At 32.5% G+C, this 15,485-nt stretch overlaps 2 protein-coding genes across 4 annotated transcripts in view; one reads left to right on the top strand and one right to left on the bottom strand.

Annotated features, from left to right (window-relative positions):
- LOC149897630 (sodium- and chloride-dependent transporter XTRP3) overlaps positions 1-15,485 on the top strand; it is a 33,486-nt gene that overhangs the window by 10,258 nt on the left and 7,743 nt on the right. For all 3 annotated transcript variants that reach the window (XM_090116160.1, XM_090116162.1, XM_090116161.1), the window contains exons 3-7: positions 8,187-8,419; positions 9,738-9,968; positions 10,512-10,622; positions 10,988-11,229; positions 14,974-15,124. In XM_090116160.1, the coding sequence (XP_089972286.1) occupies positions 8,187-8,419; positions 9,738-9,968; positions 10,512-10,622; positions 10,988-11,229; positions 14,974-15,124 (968 nt within the window). The remainder of the gene's footprint in view (positions 1-8,186; positions 8,420-9,737; positions 9,969-10,511; positions 10,623-10,987; positions 11,230-14,973; positions 15,125-15,485) is intronic.
- LOC149897631 (vitellin-degrading protease-like) lies at positions 508-6,624 on the bottom strand. The gene is made up of 5 exons (XM_090116093.1): positions 6,567-6,624; positions 4,495-4,651; positions 2,635-2,896; positions 2,151-2,288; positions 508-660 (listed from the first exon to the last, which is right to left on the bottom strand). The coding sequence occupies exons 1-5, from the start codon at positions 6,622-6,624 to the stop codon at positions 508-510; spliced, it is 768 nt and encodes a 255-aa protein (XP_089972219.1).

Below are 15,485 nucleotides of genomic sequence, written 5' to 3'. Positions count from 1 at the left end.
TAAAACTAGCAGCACACCACGACGACGCGCCGCTCATTTCACTTTTTTTGTTAGCTTAAAAAAACTTTTTACAAACTTGTCTGGGCAAAAAATATAAGTACCCACCCAAAAAATAGCCCCCATTTTTCGGAATTTTATATAATATATTATAATTAGTAGATATGATTTAGATATATTGTCTAGTTTGATTATCTGGGCAGTATTAATGGTATCGATCATTTTTAATGATGGACAAGAGCGTCGCGTCGGTCAAATTGATAAAATTATGAACTTATTATGCCTGCCTATTGTCCTGAATGTTGTATCAAAATAACAAGAAAGAAACGTGCTACTACGTGATATTCTAAAACCACAAAATAAAAATACATTTCATTTGATTTATTAAATTATTTATTTAATTTGACAAAAAACTCTTTATAAAATCTTTAAAAAATATACTTCACAGAGCATTATACTCATTAAAAATGAATCTTTCACTACTAATGCTCCAGTGGCGCTGAAATAACCCTACTGATTTTCTTTAATAATTTTGTCAATGAAATCACGTAGACTTGACACTTTAGCATAGATACCGGGCGTGTCTTTCTCAGCGCAGCTGCGGCCGAAGGAAACTATGCCAATTAGCTTGTCTTTGTATACTAAAGGACCACCGCTGTCGTTCTGAAAAAAAAAACTATATTTCAAGAAAAGTCTATTGAAAAAAGAGCGTGTGCCGAGCACAAGACAGAAGTGAAACTTCTTTGACAAGGTTTAAAGATACCAAAATCGTCGCCTTACCTGCTCCATGTAGAATAGAAACCGGCAAACACATCAAGAATGTCTATTTGGTATTGCATCAAATATCTAAAAATCTATAATGAATTTTGTGATATTGTAAATCGAAGAATTCTATGGTTATTTTAAGGTCTTTTATGATATTACTAGATTTCTGCCCGCGGCTTCGCCCACGTTTGCAAAGGAAAACCCGCATAGTTCCCGTTCCCGTGGGATTTCCGGGATAAAAACTATCCTATGTGTTAATCCAAGTTACCCTCTATATGTGTGCTAAATTTCATTGTAATCGGTTCAGTAGTTTTTACGTGAAAGAGTAACAAACATCCATACATCCATACATCCTTACAAACTTTCGCCTTTATAATATACTAGACTAGATTTCCGCCCGCGGATCCGCCCGCGTTTTCAAAGGAAAACCCGCATAGTTCCCGTTCCCGTGGGATTTCCGGGATAAAACCTATCCTATGTGTTAATCCAAGTTACCCTCTATATGTGTGCTAAATTTCATTGTAATCGGTTCAGTAGTTTTTACGTGAAAGAGTAACAAACATCCATACATCCATACATCCATACATCCATACATCCATACATCCATACATCCTTACAAACTTTCGCCTTTATAATAGTATTAAGATATTAAGATTAAGATTAAGAATATTAGATAGATATTAGATATGATTTTTTTTTTATTTTCATTAAAAATATTAATTTTTCTCACCAAGGTGGAAACTTGTATGGAAAGGATGTTCATTTTTTAGTCAGAAAAATATAAATTTTCACTAAAATTGGCAATTTTTTTTCAAAAATCGAATTATAAATAATCAGTGTTAACAGCATATACATTTACCAACGATGACAGACTTTGTTAATGTGTTTATATTTCTACGTGCAAATGTGATTTTAAAATTGTACACAGGAATTTAAATCTTGCCTTTGTTTTGCCACATTACTCGTACAAAATGCTAAGCGCAAATGTGTACTTATGACGCCTCACGACGTCACAAATCTTATTATTGTATAAGGTGAAGGTTTAAATTCGATCCACATATACTTTACAAGCGGTGTTAGTTTTTCTAACTACGTTTAAAAGGTGCATGCTCTATAACTATATTACAAGTTTTGCCTAACATAGGTACATTTTTTTAATTATATATTTTTTTATTAATGGCCAGGGCGCAGTTCAAAACAGTGTGACCTGTTTGTGTTTTTATTTAAAAGAACTTTTTGGTGACTTATTGATTTCTTTTTGCTCTTACGTAAATACGAACATTTTCTGACTCCGTATTTCGAATTGAGATTCAATCGGGCTGATATCTTTAAATTCCGCCTCATGGTCAAATTTTTTTCTATAACAAAAAAACACAGAAGATATTTACCTGGCAGCTATCTTTTCCTTCTTCACCAGCGCAAATCATGTGTTTCGTCAAATCCTTTCCGTAAGTTTTAGCGCATATTCTATCTGTGACGTGGGGTACATCGACTGCGAGGAGAATATCAGAAAGGGAGTTTGGATCCTGAAAGCGAAATATTGGTTGTAATTTCAATGAAGAATACGATATACATATTGAATTTGATATTTTTTTGTACTTAGAAAGTTATAGGTTTTTTTTTACAAATATATAAGAGATAGAATATACATACACATATAAGAAATATACAAATATATAATCTATAAGTTCAGTTCATGTTTTGTTCAATTCAATTAATCAGTAGTTCAATGTAAATAAGAAAAAGACGGCAGAGATTTTTAAGATTTTTCTTCTTAATCACATAAAAATTTCACAGTTTTGTACTCTTACATATCAATATTCATCTTATCTTAATATTAAATATAGGTACCAACATAAAAAAAATACTTACATACGGATTGGTCCTACCGAAACCCATGGTTTCAAATACCGCGTTATCTTCTATAACCATGTTGGGTTCAGCTAATGCGATTGGCTGCACTCTATCATTGAATATCAACTTCTTACTCAATTTGAGCAATACAACATCACAATCAATATGATGAAACAATAAATAATTCATAGTAAAACTTGGATGCGGATAAGATGCCATGATTTCGTGGTGTTCACCTTCGTTTATTTTATCTGTGCCAACAACTACTTCTGTTGGATTCCTAGAAACAATAAAAAAATATAGTATTATTTTGAAAGTATTGCCAGTGTAAAAAAGTAGATGAATCCGATGCTGATCGGCTTAGACGACACTGGCAACACCGTCGCACGTGATTTTAAAATTCTTTCTAATTTTATTATGAACTAGCTATTCATGCGCAGCTTGTTGCTCATTTTGTAGAAAATTATTTTTCTACACATACAAATTATATGTTAAAACCTTCTTCAAGAACCACCCTATCTATTAAAAAAAAGACGTGTGGCACTCGGGGACTGCCGCGGTAAAGCTATTGCATGCTATGCCTTCAAGCCACACCTCCGTGCCCGTCGGAGTGGGGAGCGTGAGGTTTTTTGGTTACGGAATTTCTGGATTCGGTCCCCGCGCTCAAGGCCCGCGATAGAAGCTATGCAATTATAGCTTAAAAAAACGTATATGGGCAGTGTATTTGTTTTACACTATGTAGGGTCTAGACTCTAGGGAGTAGATATACTCGTACCTACAGCAAACATTATTAATCCTTGTTACCAACTGTGTGCCATACCTAGGTACCTACGGCCTCTAATAATAATTGTTGTGGGGGACTGTAGTCTGTACTGATTGAAAGAGTAATGTAAAATTGTAATTATCATGTACCCTTTTTATGCGTTATTCTTTCACTTTGCTATTGTCTAAATTATTTCCGACTCTAACGACTGTCACCTGCTTTCTATATCTACCTGTCGTGATGAAATAAATAAATAAATATAAATAATAAATAAATATTATAGGACATTATTACACAAATCGACCTAGTCCCACAGTAGGCTCAATTAAGGCTTGTGTTGTGGGTACTAGGCGACGATAAAAAAAAATTTAATAAATACATATATAGATAATAACACCCAGACCCAAGAACAAATAATTGAGTTCATCACACAAATATTTGCCCTGACCGGGGATCGAACCCGGGACCGTCGGCTCAGTAGGCAGTTACTTACTACTGCGCCAACCGCGTCGTCAAAATATAAATATAATAATAATCGACAAATTGGTTTATTTTTCGATAATATTAGTTTTGATGAGATATGTGGAGAGAATACTAAAATATATCAGAGGGAACGTAGTTTTATATGTATTTTAGTATGTTGCGGAGATAAGATAACAATTATATAAACTACGTAAATAAATAACTTCGTTGTTTTCTTATACGAACTTATCGATGCCTTTTTATAATTGAAGTAGTTTTTCACTTTTTCATGCACAACTGGCAGTTCCCTTGTGATGTATAAGTTGTCTATAACATATATTCCTACTAGAGGTCCGCCCCGGCTTCGCCCGTGGTACATATTTCGCAATAAAAGGTAGCCTATGTCCCTTCTCGGGTATCAAAATATCTCCATACCAAATTTCATGCAAATTGGTTCAGTAGTTTAGGCGTGATTGAGTAGCAGACAGACAGACAGAGTTACTTTCACATTTATAATATTAGTATGGATTGCATATAGTAGTGTAGGTACTTATGTTTGCGCAAATACTTGTACACTATCATATAATTAGCTACCCTCAATATACCCTAGATTGAACATCATTAGAAAATTTTAATTACAAAATAAACCATACCCATCAAAACTCAAGTAACAATGTGCTGCTGATATAACGAACTGGCTTGTGACGATGGAAGCTCCACATCCGTGGTCCATGTGCTTCACCTTATATATCGCGAAGTACGGGACATTCTCTATACTTACCGGATCACCGCCTACTATTTCAAATGATCCTGCACAAAAATATTAAAAATCAAGACAGAAAACAAACATTACCCTCCTTCTGAAAAAGCAGTAAAATTAGAATAATAATGTTTAGTAGTTTAATAAATAAAACTAAAGATGCACGTTTTAATTGTAATGTTATGAAATTATTGTAATTACACCGATCCTTGAGATGTGTACGAAGTTTGAATTAAATCTGTGCATTTTGAGTGGTCCAAATTGAGTATAAAAGCGTCGGTTACATAAAAACATACACACAAACAAACATTAAGATGAAGCTAATAATATCATGTTAAAAAAGATCGTGTGTGCGGAGCACACGTGTCAGAAGTGAAACTTCTTTGGCAAGATTCAAAGATACCAAAACCGTCGCCTTATTCCATGACCTTACGTGACCTTGGAATTTTACTCTCAACACGCCTTAAGAAGTTTCACTTCAAAACAGGAAATTAACTAAAAAATGAATATTTATTTATCTACATTTTACACAATAAAATTACGTATTTTCATATTTACTAGTGTCCGACCGAAACTGGTTTCCAGGCCGAAACCGAAACCGAAACCGAATGTTCGGCCGTGGCTTCAGTTTCGGCCGAAACCGAAACCGAAACCGAAACTCACGTGGTCAAGTATGAAATTTCTAAAAATACTGAACTTTGGTTCATTTTACCTATTATTTTGCCTTAATTAGGGCATGAAATGAAAACACAGTAATCATTTATCACTACATAGTATAAAACAAAGTCGCTTTCTCTGTCCCTATGTCCCTTTGTACGCTTAAATCTTTGAAACTACGCAACGGATTTTGATGCGGTTTTTTTTAATAGATGAGTGATTCAAGAGGAAGGTTTATATGTATAATAACATCCATTAAATAGTGGAGAAGTACTGTTATTTTTGAGGTTTCTAATGTGATGTCGTAAAAAATTACATTTTTTCCGCTTACATTGCAAACGCAGCCCCTACGAGTTGCCCTACGAGTTTTATCAAAATAATGTACTAAGTTATTATACACATTGAAAAGGTCTACAGAAAAGTCCGTGATGGTATATGTCTATCTCTTATGGATAACCCACAATAACTTTTTTTTGTCATTTACTTTTTACGACAAATAATGGCTAATTTTCGAAGCGATTTTAACCAATACAGCATTAATCCTTAACCAATTAAATACCTTGAATACATTGTTCATTTAATATAGATCCATATGGCCCCTTACACCGTATGATTTATGTGAATATTTTCGAAGATATTACAGATTTAAAAATTGCGGGACGTAGCGTTTGCGGCGGTACCGGCCGGCCGGGCAGCTATGTTTTATATACAACGTTCACAGTTTTTCTGTAATGTATTTAGTATCAGCATTGCACCCGTGCGAAGCCGGGGCGGGTCGCTAGTTTAATATAAAATAAAAAATAATATTTTTAAAATATTAATAATAACAATTTTAATTTTTATTATTTTTTCAAATTAAGTTCTCAGTAAAATCAGTCATCTAAATCAAATCAGTAATTGTTACTGTTACTTTAAATACTTTAATACTTTGGATTGGTATTTGTACTTAGAAGAATAATCAGTCTCTTTTAGGTACCTCTTATATAAAAATAATAATTATTAATTACTATTACACCCAGTTCCAATCTCAACATAGATAATTAAAAATTGTTTCCATCAGCGTGGGTCAACCAACCAGCGTCCGTCAAAGCGTTGCCGAGGAAAACGAAGTTAGGCGAGCGTGAACATGTGTGAACTAAGTTCACTGAACTTGCGAAATAAGTTTCGGTTTCGGCAAAAGTTTCGGCCGATTTTGGCCGAAACCGAAACTGCGGCCGAAACTTGATTTTTGGCCGAAACTCGGCCGAAACCGAAACCGAAACCGAAAGTTCGGTCGGACACTAATATTTACGTAGTGGCAACACTCACCATACGCTGCTCTGCATTCGAGCAAAACCAGAAAACCAAACAATCCAAAGATTGCCATGACTGATTATTGAATGAATTATCATGTCCACATAATAATATTTATATCAAGTGATTTGCAATATAATTAAAAAGATATGTAAACTATTCTGACGTATGTAGTTTTTATTATTTTCAAGTATGGCGTGCCGCATATTTTGTTTTATGCACGTGTTGGTTAAAGGCCTGAAAGGAATTTTCGGCTGTAAATTATATCCGTTGTCATAAAAAAACTATATACATGATCGTTCATTTACGTCATTAATTAGTGTAAATTACTAGCTGTGCTCTGCGGTTTTACCCGCATTGCTCCCCTTTTATTGATGTTAGCGTGATGATACCTACAACCTTCTTCAAAAAATGAGCATTTTAACACTGAAACAATTTTTCATATCGGGCCAGTAGTTCCTGAGATTAGCGCGTTCAAGCAAGCAAACAAACCAACGAACACATCAGCGTCGGTTTACGGTTTCAATAAATTTTGGAAGAGAAAGCCATACTTAATCCTGCCTATAATTTTAATTTGAATATAATTGTAATAAATAATGTTAAGTTAATCGGATATTGCGTGTATTAAAAGCCGTGTCTATATTGCGTTATTCTACATATATAATTAGTTTAATCTACACCATAACTGTATGAGGTTTTTAAATGCTCAATTATATTTCTGTTTTTACATATTAACACCGAATATTAATGCATGCAAAATACTTTAACGAACTGCAAACAAATAAAATATGTATAAAAAAGACAACATTTACAAATTTAACAAAATACTTGGACAGTATTTTTTCTTAATAAAATTAAGTTTTTTCTTACATTGTTTTAAAATATTATGTTGCAAATATTGGTGTTTATATCTTCTGGCATGATGTGAAAATAAATTGAATATTTTATTTACGTAAGATATTTTAAACTTGTTGCGACATAATATTATGTACACCGGTATTGATCGCTACGACGCAGTGTCTACGGCGTAGACAGTGCTACGACTTTTGGAAGTTAAACATGTTTGAAATTACAGGATTTCAGATTCAATTTTATGATTGACTATGTAAATAATAATATTAGTATTTTACCTCGTTTCGATTTAAATTTTTATGTTATTTAAATCATAATAATAAATAATCATTGAAAAAAGAAAGTTTTTTTTTATAAAAAAAAAATGTAATGTTAACCTTTACTCATGGTTGCAAATAGTTATGTTATATTATGTACTAGTTTTAAATTGTGCTATCCCTAAAACTGAAAGCCTCATAAACGCATTATTTGTTTAAGCTTGTGTAAGCCTTCCCACAAACATGCTCGCTGCAAGGTGTTCGATAGATAATATTATGAATATTACTAAGAAACACATTTCAATATTTTTATAAATTAAGTGAAACTTGTTTAGGCGCGTTGAGAGTAAAATTTCAAGTTCGTGTCATGGCAATACCGTCGCATCATTGAGTAAGGCGATGGTTTTTTACCTTTGAATCTTGCCAAAGAAGTTTCACTTCTGACATGTGTTCTCGGCAGACATGCTCTTTTTGATAAATGTGTATTGCACACGAGAAAACACTATAACTCTATCTTTAATTACAGGTGCCTTCCTAATCCCGTTTCTCATCATGTTAATCCTGGAGGGTATTCCGCTCTTCTTGATCGAAATGGCAATTGGCCAGAAGATGAGGCTAGGCTCTCTTGGAGTCTGGAACACTATCCACCCGTGGCTCGGCGGTATCGGCATCTCAAGCTGTGTTGTGACGTTGTTTGTGGCGTTGTACTACAATGTTATCATCACTTGGGTGTTCTTCTATCTGTTTAATAGCATTCGGGTAAGTTTTATTGGTTTTGCTGTGTAGTTTGTTCGCGTGAGCTTTATTGTCACGCGATTAGGTTATCTACAAACCTTGAACTTTTAACCTTTATTTCATGATATTATGGATATTCAACGTCATTTTGCAGAAAATGTAGGTATTATAGTATATTAACTGTGCCCCCGCGGTTTTACCCGCGTGGCTCTGCTCCTGTTCGTCTAAGTTAGTTGATAGGATGAGAGAAACCTAGCCTTGGATAGCCCGTTATTTATTTATTTATTTATTTAAATAGGTACACATCACAGCTGACAATTTTGACTAATTATACAAAAATTTAATCACATGTTGCGGTAAAATGCCAGCCAAATTGTATGTACACAGCACAATTGAGGTTAAAAAAAAATTATTAAAAATTACATTATTTAGCACAATTCATAGATCAAGTAAAATATTTTTTTAAATACATGTCATAAAATAAATTGAATCTAAATCATAGTACAGATAAATATCACATCACTATAGCTACAATACATTAAATTACATAAAATACATTTAAATCAATAAATACCTATGTTACATTCAATCACATAAAATAAAATTCATTACATTCCATCACAGTATAACAATAAATTATGTCTAACAATCAGTAAAGTATCTAAGAACTATGGAAGTCAAAGAAGTATGGAGCCATTTATCGAGGAAGGCTATTGGCTGACTATATAATCATCACGCTAAGACCAACAGAAGTGGAGACACGCGGGTGAAACCGAGGAGCGCAGCTAGTATTAAAATAAGAATAGATTAAAATTGATGAAGCTCTTGCAAATATAAAAGATAAGATAAATTAATTATAATAAATTAATGTTTTCATAAGTTAATCGTATGAAATGCATGTGTTGGCGTTGATAATACACTGAAAGAATTCTAAGTATGCCATTAATAAGCAGAGCTTTATCGTTGATGTGAATAGCAATTCAATTAAATAAAATATAATTAAGCAAATAGAGAATTATTCAATAGAAGTTTGAAATAGGTACACTTCATTTAAAAAGCTTCGAAATATTACGTAATTTAGAAGCTACCTATGTCAAATGAATACTTTCGAGTCTGGAGTTTTATTTTTCGTCATGAATATTTATCATCGTAATGGATTCGGGGTTTGACCTTGTTTATTACTTTTTATATTAAACACACATAACAGCCATAAACAAAACAAAATAAATTAGATCTTAGACTAAGTTATATTATGTGTATCAAAATCTCCTTTACTTTATACCTATAAACTTGTATATGTACCTTAACTCGAGATGTTTTTCAAGTATAACTTTTCATCCAGTTAAGCGCCGACTCTCTCCCCTGGGCACACTGTCCAGCCGACAACGGAACAGCTGAGGAGGAATGCTCTAAAGCATCAGCCACTGTATACTATTGGTATCGAGAGGCGTTAGATGCGTCACCAAGTATTGACGAACCCGGTGTACCGAGGTGGTGGATCGTATTGTACCTCTTGCTGGCTTGGATCATCGTGTTCTTTATTGTTATGAAAGGGATCCAGAGCAGTGGCAAGGTAGGAATTGTATGCTGTTTTAAGTGTATTGTTGGTAAAGTTAGAGTAATGATAGACCCTGTATTTCTGAGACACTGTATTTAATAAAATATATTAAAATAATCGAGGTTAAGCAACGGTGTAGCACAGATATATATTGGACGGGTGACCATGTTTTTTACGGCTTGCCCGATGATATAATCCTAGGCACGACACTATCTTTATACCTATAGCTACATAGATTTGTCTAGAAAAGATGGTAGGACATATTAATGTTTGAAGTTTTTAATGAAAAGGTGGATAAAAATACGTTGTGTAAATGCAGAATTGAATAAAGATAAAATTGCTTTTCCAATGACAATTATTTCGAAGTTCATTATTTATTTATAAATAGCACCTTTGGTAGCTATAGTCTATTATTATTGTTTCAATTCAAACGATAATTATACATCTAATGGATTTATTGTTTCCAGAAATACATATTGATTTGATGTTCTCTATGAAAATAAACTCTACGGGTCAAAGTTCCAATCTCCTCAATATTTAATTGATCTACAATTTCAGGTGGTCTACTTCACATCCCTGTTTCCTTACGTAGTATTGACAATATTTTTCGTTCGTGGAATAACGCTTCCTGGATCTGCTGATGGTATAATCCATATGTATAAACCTAAGGTAAGATTTAGTTCATACTTTGTTGCTTAAAATAACTGTAACAAATTTCCTACCGAGTATTTTAGATAAGAAAAAAGAAGATAAAAAGCAAGAATGAATTTTAAATACACAATAGCAATTTCTTACTATTCTTTTACAAAAGTTTTGTAACAAAATATAAATCTCAATTTCAGCCTTTTAAAAATTGCCAAACAGAGTATCTCAGTTTCTTGCAACAAATCTTTCACCAACATTTTCTTTTAAAATAACGCTCAAAAATTATTTTGCCTAAATATCATACATTCTAGGTATACTATGAATCTTATGCCATAAAGCTTCGAAAGATCGCAATTTACTCTCCTTTAAATATCTCTCCCCATTTCCAGCTGGAGAAACTTCTAGACCCCACAGTATGGCTGGACGCAGCAACCCAAGTGTTCTATTCATTCGGTCTCGCGTTCGGTTCGCTTATCGCCTTCGGTTCGTACAACCCGCCGAACAACAACTGCGTGAGAGATGTGCTACTGGTGTCTGTATGTAACGCACTTACTGCAATATATGCGTCTGTGGTCATCTTTAGTATACTGGGCTTCAAGGCGTTTACTATGGTCGAGAAGTGTATTAGCAAGTAAGTGATAGTGGCAAAAATTAAGTTATGTAATTCAAAAAACAAATGGTTTTGATTTAAAATGTAAAACAAGTGAAAATATGTATTTTTAGAAAGTTTTAAAATAACAAAAACAGTTGGCTTTGCCTAACCTAATAATAATGTAATTTTTATATAAGCAGCTATAAAACTTGGGCAAAAACATTTACAGAATATATAATATATACCTAAGTATACTGTATACTGAAACAACATCAACTTATTTACATATTATGTAAATAGGGTTATTAAGATTCACTGTTTTAGCACATTGGTTATAGAGTAGGTACCTACTTTTTGATCTACTGAATGATTATTTATTTTATTTCTACATATTTTGAGCATTTCTCTTCACCGCCGCGGCACTGCTTTGTCTTAATTCCAATAAATTATGTAATTCTAAAACCTTCCTCGAGAATCACTCTATCAAAACCCGTTGCATATACTTTTAAACATTTAAGCATACATAGAGACATAGGTACATAGTATAAAAAATTACCTATGTACTATAATGATATTGAAATCCGTAATTTCCTCATTTTATTAATTGAAATAGATAAGAAACTCAGCCAAAACAATTTGAATTTATTAAGATTTCATTACGTTCCCTTAAATTGAGACGAATACACTTTAAACTCTTAATCCTTATTCCTTAACCTCAGAGGCTTTTCCTCATTTAACAATTTAATGAAATTTTCAGTTTACATTTACCTAATCCGTTAATCTCAAAAACAAGTTTGATTCCGACAGGATTAAGACCAATTATTATACTTTTAATATTTAGTTTTATAGCATTTAAAAGCTTCTAGTTGTTGTGTCACCGGGATCACAGGACTAGGCTAGGCGTTGTTCCGGCATGGCAAATTGACGCGGCTTCAAATCCCGCCTCGCAATTGATTGTAAGATGTAATTTTTTTCAAAAATTACATCTTAATCAATTAATTAACAAATAATTGCAATAAAATCAATTTGAATAGAAACAGTTAACTGGCTATTAACAGTAGGTAATTTTATAAATTAGAATTAACAAGCGTTCCCCTAATAAATTACAAGGTTTATGTCGTCCGCAACGCAAATCACAACAAATATTTTTCATTTAAAAATATATGTGAAATTTAATAAGTACATTATGTAGTATTTATAACAGAAAGATAAATAAAAAAAACGCGTGTGTGCCGAGCACACATGTCAGAAGTGAAACTTCTATGGCAAGATTCAACGATACCAAAATCGTCACCACTCCAAGACTTGACGATATTGTCATGGCGCGCCCTTGCAAATTTTACTCTCAACGCGCAGTTTCACTTCTACAAAAAGTAGTAGGTAAGGCTTTCCGAAAAGAAATTGGGTCAACATTTACTTACATTTTCGTTATAATTAAAATGTTTCCTTTAAGATCACGCCTCTGGATTTTCCTCAATAAACATCTTAATGAAATTCTATCACACCGAAAACCTTTAATCGAAATTGATTTTGGTAGTGATTTGGGAAAAGCACTCAAGTGTATTTATTTTAATTTTGTTCTTTCCTCTCCTTTTTAACACGTTTATATAAGCTTCATCTGTATGTTTGTATCTGACCGACTCCTTTGGAGTCGATATTTTATTCAAACTTTGTTTTATAGGATCGGTGACTGCAATAATTTCATGAGTTCATCTGTTAGCATGTTATTTTTATTTTATTATTTCATTAAAACTATATCTATTATTAGTGATTGGTTGTCAAGAAAAATTAAATACTTATCTTAGTAGTTTAACTTTAGGGCTTAGGCGTCTTTAGGTTCTACAAAATAATATAAAAAATTAATTACAAGAGGTTAATGTATTTTATGAAGTCTCTGTCTAAAACAGTATAAAAAAGTCAAGTCATAATGGGTAGATAAATTAATTTCAACCAGTTTCTACGTAAAAATAAAACTATACCTACTTGACTAATTAATTCGAGTAATTTCGAGGTTTTCATTACAATACATAAATACTCTCTTTAGGTTGTGTTGCTTGATTATTTATTTATTTATTTATTTGAAATCGATTCATAATATTTTTAATAAAAAAAAATATGTAACAATTACTTTATATATTATTTCAAACAAAATGAAAACTTGAATCAATTCGTCATAACAAAGATAATGATCTTATCATCATCATTTGTACCTAACGTTCTGATGTTGATGAATTGTACAGTTTATTGTGATTAATGCATATTTTAAAAGGTATTTTACAACTGTAAGATTTATTAATTCATTTATATTTTAATTATTAATTTAATCAATTGTACAATACTCAATCCAATTAAAACAATAACAAGAATAATACATTTAGTTTTAGAGGTTGTTACGGACATTCTATATTTATTTTAGTTTTTAATATTAGCTAAAAATAAATAAATTGGAACTTTTAACTAATAGAAAAAATCGATAACGAGGCGGGATTCGAAGCCGCGTCTTTCGCCGTTTCGAATAAATTATTTAACGAAATAAAAATAACCAATCGTCTAACTCCACGTTTAATATTATTGATAACACAAAGTGCAAATCTAAATTGATATCAAAATGATCAATGTCTCTTTCAACCATCGAGTCATGGAGTCAACAAGCTGACAGTAAATGATAGTCTTTAATAATAACGTCTTGTTTCAACGTAATAAATGTCCGTGATTTTAATTTTGCATTGACTTTATCGTTTATGAATAGTACTTTATTATACAGTATATGATTTATACGAATTAAATTTTATGTTATTTTTAACCGACTTCAAAAAAATGAGGAAGTTATCAATTCGGCCGGTATATTTTTAATATCATCGATATATGTAGTGATGTAAGCGTTTTTTTAATACTATGGTATTTAAAAAATCGCTAACTCTGTCCATATATCCCTATATATGCTAAAAACTAAGCAACGGATTTTGATGCGGTGTTTTTAAAGATAGTGATTCTCAAGGAAGGTTTTAGTATCTAATTTAGTAGGTTTTAGACAAAGCAGGGGAAGCCGCGGGCGAAAAGCTAGTTTTGTTTACAAATTTGAATATTACAACGGTTTATGATGATATTGAAACATAATATGTATAATACATATTATCACAATATTATGCATAGGAAGGTTTTTCTGCGAGCAAAAAAGTAAATTCTCCTACATTGTATGAAAATTGGACCGTTTCCTGTTGCTTGATTTTCTTTTGTAACTCTTTTCCTGTTGATCTTTCTACAAAAATATTCAATCGTAAAATATTCCATCCGGTCTGGAAAAATATTTTTACAATATTCTATCTCATAGCATTCTTCATTCCCAATTTTATCCTTTTTGTTTACGACGGAATTATTTTATGACCTTCCAGTCAACAAAGTAAACGAATAAAAATACATATAAACCACTTCAGCCAAAGATGAACACAAATAGGACATAAATTGAATTTATGATGGTCCAATTACACATCGTGCGAATTGCGATGCGAATAACGAACATGCATAATATTATGTCAATAGTTAACTGCAGTCTGCACATGCTATTATTCACCTTGATATTCGCGTATTTGTATTAAAAGCGGTTTTTCCTTTGATAATAATTAATTAAACCAACTGTATGTAATCAGTGGGTAGACGAATGTAAGAACATTGATTCACGTCGACACTCGAATGTTTCGTCGAATGACGAAGCGAATGGCGGACACGAATGTGTAAATGCCGTCACATAAATTACAATAACAGTAATATTCCATACATTTTCAGGGAAATAAAAGTACTAGCCCTGCACCACGTGGGCGGGTTCACTCTGAACTCAACACAGGAGTACTACGAAGAGAACTTCCCTCGTCTGAGTGACAATATAACATCGTATCTGAATCTCACTGGGTGTACCATGAGCAGGCAGTTGGATGAGGTTTGTTTTAACTATTGTTTATCATCTAATTATGTGTTGTCTTTGAATTTTCCCTAAGAAGTTTGATTTCTAACACGTGTGCTGGCACACACGCTCTTTTTATGTTTAACGTCTAATTATTGTGCCGTAGTAAATATGTTTATAATTTATAGGATTTTTTCCATATTGGTCGAAAAGCAGGTTCATGGAGAAAGAAGTAGAAAGTCAAAATTCTATTTCTTTGAAGCTGGCTTTTGACCAACATTTCAAAAGGTTACATTTCTTTGATATTCAAATGGTACTTCGAGGATATGCATTTAAAAAGCCTCCTATATTTATTACTAGGTACGCATAATTATTAAATTATAGCTCTTTGGCAAGA

This window comes from Colias eurytheme, chromosome 25 (assembly GCF_061535395.1).
Source record: "Colias eurytheme isolate Ceu_HAF_F1 chromosome 25, ilColEury1 Martin Lab GWU primary, whole genome shotgun sequence".
NCBI classification, from domain to species: domain Eukaryota; kingdom Metazoa; phylum Arthropoda; class Insecta; order Lepidoptera; family Pieridae; genus Colias; species Colias eurytheme.
The sequence above is the reverse complement of the archived record's forward strand: the minus strand, read 5'-3'. Positions and strand labels throughout refer to the sequence as shown.